This window comes from Lipotes vexillifer, unplaced genomic scaffold (assembly GCF_000442215.2).
Source record: "Lipotes vexillifer unplaced genomic scaffold, Lipotes_vexillifer_v1.1 scaffold1429, whole genome shotgun sequence".
In the NCBI taxonomy this organism is placed as follows: domain Eukaryota; kingdom Metazoa; phylum Chordata; class Mammalia; order Artiodactyla; family Lipotidae; genus Lipotes; species Lipotes vexillifer.
In genome coordinates, this window is record NW_006787152.1 from 285,914 (window position 1) to 301,243 (window position 15,330).

The following is a 15,330-nucleotide window of genomic DNA, read 5'->3' on the forward strand; positions in this document are numbered from 1 at the left end:
TTCCCTACATTTTGGGCACTAGCTTTTAAAGGACATTCTTTGGCACTTCAGTAAAAGTAATGACTTAGGAGAATAATTTCTTGCTGCCATCAAAAACATCTTATAGGGTTTAGCATGACAGGATTCCATGGAATGAGGATTTTATATAAATGAGCATATTATTGACCTGACATCAGAGAAGAGCTAGCATTTTAATATTTCTAAAGACCTAAGAATTCTAGTTTTGATGTCTGTAGTTCATAGGTCTCCCTGGATCCATTGTTTTGCCCCTCAGATATCTCTTTCATAGGAAACTTTTCAAAGCAGTCACTGGAAGATTCTTGATTTCTTAGTTTAGGTTTGACCCTTAGAGGCAGGAAAATACCAGGAACAACTGCAGTTTTCAACAAACACTTAAAGAGCCCTACTCTCAAACTTTCATACCTAAAACTCTCATTTTCTGAAAATATTTTATCTTGTAAACATTGTGCATATTTTAGTCAAGTTATGGATTCAACAATTTGAAGAAACTTGGACTCGTTACCAAGTTCTGCTAGATATTTTCTATGTACACTAGCACTCAAATTAATTCATGCCAGTGTTGATTCCTGAGCACAGAATTGATGTGTAAAAACAAGTCCTCGATATAGTTCAAATGGTGGCCTCTTATAGCATCTTGATGTTTTATACATACAACAACTAGCAGTTTAGCAAGTTGACTTGTGCATAAGGCTGATTGCACCACGTTACCCAACATGATTGGACTGTCCCAAATTATTGTCTACTGGAAAGAAAAAACAGCCCCAAAAGCTTACCTTCCTGATGAAGATCAGTGAGGTTTTGTTTGCAGTTAGTTGAAGCATTACACACCCATGTTGAAATACGTAGCATCTTACATCTTTTAAATGCATTTGTAGTCATTCCTAGTAGCTTCCTTGAGAAATACATGAGGATCTTCATTCTCATTTTATAGGAAAAGAAACTGAAGTCAGTATTTGCCATTAGAGCTGAACACAAATAAAACTCGCTTTGTTTCTGACTCTTCTGTGCTTGATTAAATAAAACAGCCTTTTTCCTTGGCTTGGCACAGGATTTTTTTTTTTTTTTTTACAAAATTATAATTTTTATACATATCAGGTAACTTTCTAATAAGTGCAATGAGTTATTACCCAGAATGTCTTGACTTTGATTGTTAGGTAACAGAAAATTAGTAGATGTTCAATAAGTGTTAATTGGATTGGTTTTGATGACCATTCTCTTTAGAGAGTAGGTTTCCTAAGTTTGTAATTAAAGCTATATTTATATTGATATTTTTATCAATATTGATAAATATTGATATTTTTATGTGCTATTAATATGAATATTTTATGTGCTATTTTATATTGATATTTTTTATGTGCTATTAATATGAATATTATTAACCTTGCAGAATGGTCGATGTAGGGGGCCAAAGGTCAGAGAGAAGAAAATGGATACACTGCTTTGAAAATGTCACCTCTATCATGTTTCTAGTAGCGCTTAGTGAATACGATCAAGTTCTCGTGGAGTCAGACAATGAGGTGAGTGCTCTGTGGACGGGCAATGGATTCTCATTTTAACATCTGATACAAATAAATGATAGGGTATGGGGTAAACTGACTTCATTGCTTTCTTAACTACTGATTTGGGAATTTTTTTAAATAACCCTGTGGTACCATGTGGTATACTCAGAACAGGGAGATGTTTGAGCAGGTCTGTGTGTTCAGGTCTAATTGGACCCTATGTGATACTTCTAACACTACGTGGGGGCTCTGAAAATGAAAATAACAAGGAAATCCCTAGGCTAATTGTCACATTATTTTATAGCCTTCTTCCTACAGGATGGAGTTGGGAGTGTTGGAGTGAGTCAGCCTGTTTTGTTCTGTTTTCATTTTGTTTAAATTGTTGTTTGTATGAGGGGTGGGTCCCAAAGAGTACTCAAAACCTCTCTTGGCAAATGTGAATGACTTTGCAGCTGGGCTCTAAATCAGTTTCTTCTGGAGCCAAGAAGTGTCCTAGTGATGTGGCCTTTCTGCTCTTAGAGAATTCTATAGGCTACTGCATAACTTTGTCTCTGCTAAGCACTGGGTGATTGAAAAAGCATCCTTGATATGCCTGTCTGGAGAACTGATTCAGTGTTGTCATCTCCTTCCTATTGCATGAAATTCTAACAAGTATAAATATGGATTTTTAGGACGATAAAGGCTCCATGGTGAGTCAGAGTTGATTGTGGAGGATAATTAAGGGGCACAGAAAACCGTGACTTTGATCTGGAGTTCGGTGTGTATTGGGAGAATGGAGAAGACACCATTGTTATACTGTTAGAGGCAGAGTTTGCAGACGGACATGCCAATAGTAGATATTGAATTTCCTCCTAATAGGGTAGAAAATAAAGAGAAGGAAGTGAGTATCCCCAATAGCTGATTAAAATAAGATCTGGCATATTAAAATGTACTTCTGATTTTGTACAGTTTTTTTGGTACATAAGAATTCTGGCTTCTTGGTCCTTTTAAATATTTTATTTTTCTGCAGGTATTAATATCTCTTAAAATACATATCAAGTCCTACATAGCATTTTTTTTGTACGTAGGGTTGATGAAGAGTTATGAACCAATATCCCATATAAAGCTGAGTTACCTATTCATGCATTTCAAATGTTTCCTGGGTTACAAGTATATGGGCTTTTGAACCAATCAAAGAAGTTCTTTTTTTTGTTGTTCATGTATATCTTGCTATTTAAGGGACTTCTTTTTAACAGTGAGGTTTATCAGCCATTTGCCCTCTGTAGCCGTAATGCAAAGTGCCTGAAAAGCATGCTAAGATATATGAGAATCAGTTATCACACTTTGAGTTAAGCAGTTACCATCAGAATTTGAGCTATGACATCTCTATACGTATTTTTATTTTTATATCTGTTAGTTGTTCCATAATCTTTGGGTATAGTATTTTAAACATACTACATATCTTGGAAGCATATGACAACATTTTTTATTTCTTTGAATGTTGAATCAAGACAAAAAATATTTTGAGCGCTCATCTACTATGTGCTGGATACCAGGGTATCTAAAGAGATACAGAAATGGAAAAAAAAAATCAACATTGTCGTAAAGGACCTCATAAAAGAGGGATGCTTCTGTCAAAATAGAGAGTCCGAGAGAAGGAAGGCCTTAGTTATAAAGGTCATCATTTCTTTTCTTTAGTTTGCTGTCCAGTGAAATAAAATTTAAGACATTTTTCAACTGCACAGAAGATGTAAGACGCATGCATAATTTTATTTCTTATGTCACTGTTTACATATAGCTAGAGGAAAACAAGTGTTTATCAATACACATTTTATGTGAGATAAATGCATTCTATTTATAAAGAAATATATTTTGTGATTTAATGCTAATCAGTTTACCACTTTAAAATTTGCAACTCATCAGCTAATTCTAGCACATATATCCAGTTAAAGTTTCCACAGAATGAAAGTTTCCACAGAATGAAAGTTTCCACAGTAACTCGCCATTCAACGTATAAGCAGTACACACATCTAAAAATACATCAGTTTCTTTGATTCCTGTGGTGATGCCTTATGCTACAAATTAAAATAATTACTCTATTATTGTTCATTAGGACTCCCTAACCACTTGTGAATATTTTTAAAGCCTACCTTGTAAGTTTATGGTGTTCTTTTCAGATATCAGGCAGATATCACTCAGGCCTGATGGTAGTATTGGAGATGATCTTAAACATTATAAGAAAAAGATACTACTCATTAATTTCTTCATCCATGTTAGCCGTAGTCATCACTGTTGGTAATTAGGAAACACTGTCAAAAGTATTTTTTAATGTCAGGATGTAGTCCATTATTCTTTTTTCTTTTCCTGTTATAGTAATATATGAAAATGTCATTGCCTCTCTACTTTCTTAAATCATTAAAAAAAACTCAGAACTATAGAATTCTACTTTCCCCACATTTTCAGGGTTTGGTGAGACAAAGCTGGAATAGACTCCTAAAACATTTTGTTCTTGGTTTTGAAATCTGATGTTCATAACTTTAATCCAAAGCAGACTTTGTTGTACTTCCCCTGATATATATTTGTGAGAAAAACCTGGAGATGGATACTGACAATCTCCCTTTTATCTTGGGGAACTGTGGAAAATACATTGCAGACCACAAGCAAAAGCAGCTAAGGGAAGTATTTTATTTTAGATTATTGCTTTGGCTTTTATTATGTATTAATCTTCAAATTTTTTATGTAGATGTGCTTTTGTCTGTCTAGATTCTCAGCCTCCCAAGAGTTTGGGGAATGAATTTCTTTCTTTACTTTTTTTCCTCCAAAGAAGGAAATATGTTATCAAATAGCAGGTGAGCATAATCAGGGTTGTAGAGCTGTGTTGATTTACATATTCCTTTTGTGCTCTCTTGGTTTCCCTTTGATAGCACACCAGCACGGAGCCAGTTACTCTGCTGTGATTCTTTCACGCGTACATTATTTCAGTACCCCTGAAAGCCAGAGCACACAATAAGGCATTCACATAACATATTTCAGCTCATCAGTGTGTATCCAGATTCTGTCTTTTAGTCCTTGTTTTTTGTGGTTCTCTGTTACATGAGTATCTGAGTACTAATACAAACTTGTTTCTCAGATATTGACTCAGGGACTGTCTTGCAGACCAAGCTTTTTATAGAATCCCAAAGACTTAGGCCCCTTTTCTCCGATGCTTCCTTTTTGAATGTATGCTTCTAACTTACATTAATTCTTTTGAAATGGTCACAACCAATTAGGTTTTAGTTTTATTAAAATATCGAGATAGTTCCCTGTACCCCAGGTCCTCCTTTGAACCAAGATGGATTCCCATAAACATTTATCCTTCAAATCTGATTCTTGGAGTTGCTCAATTGATTTAAAAAAGAATAGTAAAAGGAGAGAGTAGACATTTATAATACCTTAGCGCTTTGTGCCTATTCAAAACTTGCTTAAACCATTACTTATTTGAGTCTCACCAGCTGACCTCCCGTGAAGTGAGAAGATCAGGTTTGCTGAGGATACAAGAATGGAGAGATTAAGGCCCATGGCCCAGGTCACTCAGGGCCCCCATTCCTCCCCTTCTAGACCAGCTTTCTTTCCCCTGCTTCACAGTGTCTTCCAGAAGTTAGGGATAAACTGAGAGGAAAAGCAAGAGGAACTGTTAAAGGTGGCCAAGAACATAGAGGTAGAATGAAAATCCTGACCCTGCAGGAGTTGAACCCCCTCTTCACCTCTAAACTCTTGTTATACTCACATGAGACCAGCCAGAGATCCTTTACCAGTAATTAAACTAGATTAAAACAAATAATCTAAAATATGCATTTCCTTCAGATATTTCTCCTCTACTAAGTTTTAAAATGAAGCCATTTTGAAGTTATTCAGCTGCAACCAGAGTCTGAACATTTTCCTTAAAAGTGTGAAACATGTACTTTGTTCTGCTCTAAAAACTTCAAGTGAAGTTTGGGAATTTTTTCTCCAGATAAAATTCAGCCCTAGGGGGAGGAAACTGACTAAAAATTGAGGAGAAGAAATTTGAACTCCAAAAGTAAGAGCTTGGGTTAAGATATCCAGTCTCAATGGGATTGGTTCTAGCCCTCCTTTATCGACTCTTAATCAAATTATGAAATCAGAAACTACATCTTGCCCCTCAGTCTTTAGTATACGACTCAGAGTTGTGGCCTGATTAACAAGAATATTCCTGAAAGGCGCCCTACTTTTTTTATATTTAACCCCTTTCCCATTTCCTCATTCCTTTGTTCGTTTTCAGCCACTGTTTCTTTTCTAAACTCCTTCCCACACCCTTTTCATTAGCTGGCATTTCTGTTTGCTCATTATTTTACTCCTCCTTAATTGCTTTGTTCTCAATGCTTGAAGGAAGCCAGAAGGAAGTATTCTGATCACCATTTATGAGTCTGAACCAGAGACCTGCACTTAGTGCTGGTAAGCGTGTGGGGAAGCAGACCCACAGGGACACCTTTTGTGTGAATGTATATTGGAAATCTTTTAAAGACTATATGGAACCCATATTAGTGTAATCTATGCAATAGTTTTTTTTTCAAAGATGAATTATATGAAAAAGATTGCAAAGTAGTATATTTGGTATAATCTGATTTCTGTAATCACAACAAATCACATATATACACTTATTATAGGGAAGGTTATTAGCACACCCACCCACCCACCCACCCCCCAAAAAAAAAAGAAAATGGAAGATTTTCTACCAGGACCAAAGTGTAAAGCGTGATTGTCATTGTTGCTAGGTGATGGCATTACAAATACGTGAAATGATAATTTTTTTAAGTAAAATAAAGTAAGACTTCAGACTGGAACTTTAGCTCTGCTGTTTACCAACTTTGTCCATTTTTCTTTTGAATTTTCCATCTTTTTTTTTTTTTTTTTTTTACTGATTTGTGGGAGTTCCTTACACTCTTGGATGTGAACCTTTTGTCATGTGTACTGCAAACATCTTCCACTTTGTAGCTTGCCATTTATTCTCTTAATGGTGCCTTTTGATCTACAGAAGTTTTAAATTTTAATATAATAGAAATCTATCAGATTTTTCCTTTATATTATATGCCTGTGTGTGTGTGTGTGTACATAATCACATACACACAGTAGGATAAAATAAATCACCTGAAAAATCTGGATGAAAGGACAGTAAGGATTGGAGAGTGAGATGAAGAACTAAAATACAAATCAGGGGCTTCCCTGGTGGTGCAGTGGTTGAGAGTCCGCCTGCCGATGCAGGGGACACGGGTTCGTGCCCCGGTCTGGGAAGATCCCACGTGCCGCGGAGCGGCTGGGCCCGTGAGCCATGGCCACTGAGCCTGCACATTCGAAGCCTGTGCTCCGCAACGGGAGAGGCCACAACAGTGAGACGCCTGCGTACCGCAAAAAAAATAAATAATAATAAAATAAAATAAAATAAAATACAAATCAGGCAATCAGGTACCTTTCCTAGTGGTAGTCCATAGATTTAGTCAAGTGTCTCTTAGCAACCAATAAAAGGAAGTAACCATGGTCTGTTACAAGATTCACTGTGTCTATATAAAAAGAAAAAGTTAGCTTCTCCTGGTACAGGGCCCTCCAAGTGACTATTCCCTCAACTTTGTACAGAGATGCTGCAGGAGGTAGTAAGTTATATCCCTGATGGTTCCCCTCCAGGAAGACAAATATCAGAATCACGAGGCCTGTTTCTTAAGCTTCCTTCAGTGTAAGTTGGTGCCATAGTATCAAAGTTTGTGATGGGCCAGTAACATGGGGTCTAAACCCACAGCTTGGTGTAAGAATAAAACTGAGAATAGCTGGGGAAGTGGATTTTGTTTACCTTTGTTTTTATAAACTATTTCAGTGATACAGGAGACTATAAAATTATGGAGAACTTGAAATTTTTGACATATCTGCTTTAAATCTTTATTTTCACAGAAACAAAATGGTATAGATACAATCAAAGTCTTTGTGTAAACTTCCCTGATTCCTTTCTCTCCCTCCTCAGAAGAAGCCACTGGCCTCAAGTTAACATTTATCATTCCTAAGCATATTTTTTTCATGTTTTTACTATATATATATGTGTTGATATGGAATACGTAATATTGGATTTTCAATAGTATGCATGATTATAAATTTTATTATTATAAAATGATTTTATTTTGCATTTTGTCCTTTTTTTTTAATTCAACATTGTTTTTAGAGATTTTTTTCATGTTGCAACACATGGCTCTAATTCATTTATTTAGATCACCGTCTCATTCCATTATGTGAATATGCCCTACCATGTTTCATCTCAGCCAGCCAGGTTGTTTGTAATATGGATCACCTTTTCCTACCCTTGCCTATTCTCTCCCTCACCCCAATCCCCAGTGGAGTTGTCTCTTTTTTCAGTTGATACATACGCAGTTTTAAGTAGTCTGGTTATTACTGTTTGCTGGTTATACATATAGAACTTATTGGTGTGTGGTTTGTCTTTTCACTTTATCTTATAGAAGAGTTTTCATCTTAATGTGGTCAGCTCACTCATTGCCTTTATTGGTTGTATTATTGTATTTTCTTCGGGAATTACTTTTATTCCATAGAATATGAAGATCCATCCCATATTTTCTATTAAAACTTACAAGGTTTTTGCTTTTCCTAGTTTTTTTATACACCTGTAATTGATTTCTACGTGTGATAGGAAGTAAAGATTTAATATATTCTAGCCATATTTCTGTTCAGTTGGTCCAATACCATGTATTGAATAATAAATCCATCATCCAGCTCCACTGATGTTTTCTTACCTTTTTAATTATGAAAGATATATGAAAAGTACACAAATACAAAAAACGTGCAGAGCATAGGTTTATCACAAAGCATCTGTGCGTCCAAAACCGCTGTCAAGAAATAGAACATTGTAAGACCACTGAAGCCCTGTTAGTGCCCCTCCCCCAGCAGGTAACCACAGTTCTGTAAGATAATCACTTCTTTGCTTCTCTCTTTAGTTTTAATGCTTAACTATGCATTCCTGAACACTATAGTTTTTACTAGTGTTTAACTGTTACACGAAGGGAATCAAATAGTGTGTTTTTTGACCTTTAAAAGCAGTATGCTATTTATATAAACTTTGGTGTCTGGCTTCTTTTGCTCAGTGTTATGTTTGTAAGGTATATATATTTTACATAACTCATTCATTTACATTGCCATATAGTATTCTGTTGCCTAAAAATACCACAATTTGTTTATCCATTTTACTAAGTATAGACTTTCCATGTATTTCCAGTATGGGAATATTACAAATAACGTTTCCGTGAATATTCATGTAAAGGTCCCTTGATGTACCTGGCTTTACATTTCTGTTGGCTGTATACCAAGGAGTAGAATTGCGGGCACATAGAGAATACATATCTTCAACTTTAATAGATAAGGTGAAAGTATTTTCCAAAGTGAATGAACCCATTTACGGTCCTGCCAGCCATGTCAGAAAGTTCCTGTCACTTCCCATCTTTGCCAACCCTTGGTATTGTCAGTCTTTTTCATGTTAGCCCTTTTGGTGGCTAGAGAGCTGAGCTGCAGGTGCCTGTTTCCTTGGGCATACCCTCACTCCCAGTGCATAGCCTAGGACAAAGCAGTTATGGTTCACTAGAGCCTCATCCCCTCAGGCCTCTCAGCTGCCATCTCCAGAATCAGCAAATACCTCCATGGGAAAGTGGCCCCAAAACCTGGGCTCACTTCTCCAGACTTGTCCTTCCCCAAATTCTGACCTGGTATTTCTTCACTACTGTTTAGCACTCCAAGGCCTTTAAGCAGATGTATTTTTTTATTTTGTTAGCTCATCTGATAGTCCTTCCTCCCATCAATATTAATGACACTTGAGATGTGAGTCAAGTTTTATTACACACATGGGTCTTTCTCTGGGCCCTCTATTTGATTGATGTATTTACTACTCCTGTGGCAATATAAAAGTTATCAGATCAACAGTTTAGATACCTAGAGTATCAAGTCTACCTACCTTGTTGCTCTTCAGAATTTTCTTGGCTATTCTTGGTTTTTTAGTCTTTCATTTGAATTTTAAGATCAGCCTATCAAATACCAAAACACAAATTTGATTGGAATTTTAATAAATGTATAGGTAAATTTGAGGTTGGTTTCTCAACTTTACAGTATTGAATGTTACCATCCATGAATGTCACCATTTATTGTTTAGGGCATTGCTTTTGTCATTGAAGTGGTCAATTTTTATAAACGTTCCACATGCACTTAAAATTGTGATTTCAAATTTTGGGGTGCAAGGTTCTAACATTATGTCTATTAAAACCACCCCGTTTCCTCTTCCCCAAGGGTACTATTTTGACTTCTAACACCGTAGATTAATTTTGCGTATTTTGAGCTTCATATAAATGAAAGTAAATGAATACTTCTGTGTTACCTTCTTGTGTTCAGAATAAGTTTATTAGATAAATCCATGTTGTGTAGCTTCAGTTTTTCATTTTTATTACTTTATATTATTCAATTAAATGAATATACTACAATTTATTTTTCCATCCTATTTTTGATGGACATCTGAGTGGTTTTTCTCTTTGGGACTATTATGAATAATGCTGATATGAATATTCTTATCATGTTTTTTGCCTTATATGTGCCTGATTTTCTCCTGATTAGAGTTCACAGGGAATGTATATGTTCAACTGTACTAGATACTGCCTATATTCATTTTCTAGGGCTGCTGTAACAGATCACCATAAATTTGGTGGGTTATGACCACAGACATTTATTGGCTCATAATTCTGGAGGTTAGAAGTCCAAGGTATCAGATACACAGGGCTGAAATCCCTCTGAAGGCTATAAGGGGGGAGGATCCCTTCTTTTTCACGTCCAGCTTCTGGTGACTGTGGGCATTCCTTCTGGTTACATAGCTCCAGTCTCTGCCTCTGTCTTCACGTGGCCTTCTTGTCTGTGTCTTTGTCTTTTCCGCTGTCTCTTAAAAGGACTCCTGTCATTGGATGTAGGGCCCAGTAGATAGTCCAGAATGATCTCATATAAAAATCCTTAACTTAATTACATCTGCAAAGACTTTTTCCAAATAAGGTTGCAGTCACAGGTTCTAGGGGTTATCACATGGACATACCTTTTGAGGGGGTCACCATTCAACCCACTACACCACCAGTTTGAACTTTGAAAACAGTTTACACTTCCACCAACAGTACATGTGTGTTCCTGTTGACCAATATCCTTGCTAACAAAGATATGGTCAGCTTTTCAATTTTAATCATTATAATGGGTGTGTAGTAGCATCTCACTGTGGTGTCAATTTGCATTTCCCTGATTATAATGAGACTGAGTTCTTTATGTATTTCTTTACCATTGGGTGTCCTCTTTTTGAAGTGCCTATTTGATTCTATTGCCAGTTTTCTATTGATCTGACTTTTTGGAAAAACATTATTAACATAGAGTCCTTTTTTTTTTTTTTAAAGAAATCAGTTTCTTTTTTCTTTTTGAATTTTTTATTTATTTTTGGATGCGTTGAGTCTTCGTTGCTGTGCGCGGGCTTTCTCTAGTTGCGGTGAGCGGGGGCTACTCTTTGTTGCGGTGCTCTGGCTTCTCATTGCAGTGGCTTCTCTTGTTGCGGAGCACTGGGCTCTAGGCGCACGGGCTTAGTAGCTGTGGCTCAGAGGCTCTAGAGCGCAGGCTCAGTAGCTGTGGAGCACGGGCTTAGTTGCCCCACGGCACGTGAGATCTTTCCGGACCAGGGCTTGAGCCCGTGTCCCCTGGGTTGGCAGGTGGATTCTTAACCACTATGCCACCAGAGAGGTCCCCATAGAGTCCTTTTTACATTCTTGATTCAAGCTCTTTGTATGTTATCTATATTGCAAATAACTTCTGCTACTCTGTGACTTGCTTTTTACTGCCTTAAATGGTGCGTTTTGGTGTGGCTCAGTTTATTGGTCTTTTAAACTTTGTCCTTTACATGTCCTCCTTAAGGAATTTTTCCTCCCAATTGTAGTGCATAAGCATTTGTATTTTGGAAATGGACATTTTAACATGACATTTGCTATAAATTTTTTGGTTTTGAATTGTTTCTTGCATAGTTCCACCTTTATTTTGTTGACTCTAAATGCATTTAAAAGTTAAATGCTAATATTAACGCCAGCATTTTAACATTATAAACATAAATAATTAACCACTAGCATGTGATTTTTCTTTGATACTGAAATCACTTGGAGAGCAACTAGCCATTTATGCAATATGGGAACGTTGGAAAAATTTTAAATATTTAAATTTAATTTAAATTAAACTTTTATTTTAAGGTATGTATTTCTTTTAGATAAATAAAGTAAAAATATACCTGTAAAGTAAAAATTGCATACATTGGCAGAGTCATTTGATATATGATATACAATCCTGTGTTATAAAAATATTTTGTATACAGAAATGAATCCCTGAAAAAAACGAAAATAACGTCCTCTCACTTTTGGGGGTGAAAAACAAAGCCATCTGAAAAACAATGTGTAGGGTTTTTTTTTTCCCCTCACTGACTGAGGTGTTTTTTTGTTTGTCTGTTTTTTTGTTTTTATTTAATATCCCACTTTGGTTGTAGACTTGTCTATATTTTAAATTCCACACTGCTATTATATTTTGAGACTTCATTATTATGTATATTATAAGTTTGAAATTTTTGCATATTCCTGTTGAATTATTCTTTTTGTCATCAAGATTTTTTTCTTACGTCAGAAATGTTCTTTGCTGAAATAAAGCAGTTATACAAGAGGCAAACCAGAAGTGCTAGTGTCCTGCTTTTCAGTCTGGGTGAGTCCACAGACGAGGCTCAGTGTTTTCATAAGAGATGGGGACTGTGCAGTAGGAAGCCAGTTGGTAGCAGCAGCAGGGTGAGGGCAGCAGTGGACAGACTATACACGCTTGCGGGAGACTTGCTGGTGGAAAGCCTATACCCGTTGGCGGGAGACTGGCTGAACCGGTGACTCACTTGGGAAGGAAAGAGTATTTCAGAAGCGGAGTCCAGCCATACAGGAAGTAGAAAAGACTAAATTGAAAAATAGTAGAAGAGATTAAACAGCCTATTGAGATTTAATTCATAAAACATCAAATTCACCCTCTTAAAGTGTGCACATCAGTGGATTTTAGTATATTCACTGAATTGGACAAAATCACTACTATCTAATTGGGTTTTCTTTTTTTTTTTTTGATTTGTTTGTTTTTTATTCTTTTTCAAATTCCTTTCACTTTTAGATTGTTACATAATATTGAGCAGAGTTCCCTGTGCTATATAGTAGGTCCTTGTTGGTTATCCATTTTAAATATAGCAGTGTGTACATGTCAGTTCCAAACTCCCTAACTATATATATATATGGAGAAAAACATGGTTCAAAAGGATACATGCACACCAGTGTTTATTGCAGCACTGTTTACAATAGCCAAGACACGGAAGCAACCTAGATGTCCATCAACAAAGGAATGGATAAAGAAGATGTGGTACATATATACAATGGAATATTACTCAGCCATTAAAAAGAATGAAATAATGCCATTTTCAGCAACATGGTTGGGCCTAGAGATTGTCATACTGAGTGAAGTAAGTCAGTCAGTATATGCGCTTATATGCGGAATCTAAAAAAACAATAATACAAATGAACTTATTTACAAAACAGAAACAGACTCACAGACTTAGAGAACAAACTTATGGTTACCAGGGGGGGAATGGTGGGGGGAAGGGATATTTAGGGAGTCTAATTGTTTTTTATATATAAAGAGACTTAATTTTTTTAGAGCAGTTTTAGGTTCATAGCAAAATTGAGCAAAAAGTACAGCAATTTCCCCCATGCATGTGTAGCTTCTCCCATTATCATCATCCTAACAAGGGGTTTGTAACATCTGGTACGTTTGTTACAATCAGTGAACCTACATTGACAGTTGATGATCACTCAAAGTCCATAGTTTACTTTAAGGTTCACTCTTTCTGTTGTGTAGTGTATGAATTTTGAAAAATGTATAATGACATGTATTGACCATTGTGGTATCATGGGTTTTACGTTTTCCAAATGTCCTACGTTGGAATTATACAGAATGTAGACTTTTCATATTGGTTTCTTTAACTTATTAACATGCATTTAAGATTCCTCCGTGTCCTTTTATGTCTTGATAGCTCATTTCCTTTTAGTGTTGAGTAATACTCCATTGTCTGGATGTACTGCAGTGTATTATTCTGTTCACCTACAGTAGGATATCTTGGTTGCTTCCAAGTTTTGGCAATTATAAATAAGGCTGCTGTCAACATCCATGTCCAGGTTTTTAGGTGTACATAAGTTATCCACTCCTTTCGACAAATACCAACAAGTGCAATTGCTAGATCATATGATAAAGGGGTGTTAAGTTTTGTAAAAAACTACCAAACTGGCTTCCAAAGTGGCTGTACCATTTTTGCACTCCCACCAGCACTGAATGAAAACTGTTGCTGCACATCCTCCCCAGCATTTGGTGTTGTCAGTGTTCCAGATTTGGGCCATTTTAATTGGTATGTAGAGATATTTCTTTATTTTAATTTGCATTTCCCTAATGACATATGATATGGAGCGTCTTTTCATATGCTTAGTTGTCATCTGCATATCTTCTTTGGTGAGCTGTTCAGGTATCCATTTTTTCATCTGGTTGTTAGTTTTCCTACTGTTGTATTTTAAGAGGTTTTTGTATATTTTGGATAACAGTCTTTATCAGTTACATCTTTTGCAAATATTCTCTCCCAGTCTGTAGCTTGTCTTCTCATTCTTTTGACATTGTCTTTTGCAGAGTAGTCTTTAATCTTAATGTAGTCTAGTTGATCAATTATTTCTTTCACGGGTTGTGCATTTGGTGTTGTAGCTAAAGCATCATTGCCATACCAACCAAGGTTATCTAGATTTTCATCCTAGATTTTCATAGTTTTGCATTTTACATTCAGGTCTGTGATCCATTTTTGAGTTCATTTTTGTGAAAGATCTGTGTTTAGAGTCTTTTTTTTTTTTTTTAATATATGGATGTCCAGTCGTTCCAGCAACATTTGTTGTAAAGACTGTCTTTTCTCCATCTTATTGCCTTTGCTCTTTTATCAAAGATCAGTTGACTATAATTATGTGGGTCTATTTCTGGGTTCTCTATTTGTTCTTTCGCTAATACCGTCTTGATATGACAGCTTTATTAGGTAGGTTTTGAAGTCAAATAGTATCAGTCCTCCAACTTTATTCTTCAGTATTGCGTTGTCTATTCTGGGTCTTTTGCCTCTCCATATAAACTTTAGAATCAGTTTGTTGATATCAGTTTGTTGTAATTTTGATTGGGATTGTGTTGAATCTGTAGATCAAGTGAGGAAAAACTGACATCTTGATATTATTGAATCTTCCTATCTGGGAAATGAAATAGCTCCGCATTTATTTAGTTCTCTGATTTCTTTCATCAGAGTTTTGTAGTTCCCTTCATTTAGATCTTGTACATATTTTGTTAGATTTACACCTATGCATTTCATTTTTTTCCCCCTAATGTAAATGATATTGTGTTTTTAATTTCAAATTCCATTTGTTCATTACTGGTATATAGGCAAGTGACCTTGTATGCTGTATTAACCTTGTATGCTGCATTAACCTTGTGTGCTGCAACCAGCCTGTAGTCACTGCTTAGTTCCAGGATTTTTGTCATCACTTCTCTCAGACTTTCTGTATGAATGATCATGTCATCTGTGAACAAACAAAAGCTTTATTTCTTCCCAAATTATATACTTTTTATTTCCCTTTCTCAACCTCATTGCATTAGGTTGGACTTCCACTACAGTACTGAAAAGTAGTGGTGGGAGGGAACATTCCTG

General features: G+C 36.0%; 1 protein-coding gene across 1 annotated transcript in view; it reads left to right on the forward strand.

Annotated features, from left to right (window-relative positions):
• The window catches only part of GNAQ (G protein subunit alpha q), a 292,811-nt gene that overhangs the window by 225,007 nt on the left and 52,474 nt on the right, over positions 1-15,330 (forward strand). The window contains exon 5 of the mRNA XM_007459886.1: positions 1,409-1,538. Within this exon, the coding sequence (XP_007459948.1) occupies positions 1,409-1,538 (130 nt within the window). The remainder of the gene's footprint in view (positions 1-1,408; positions 1,539-15,330) is intronic.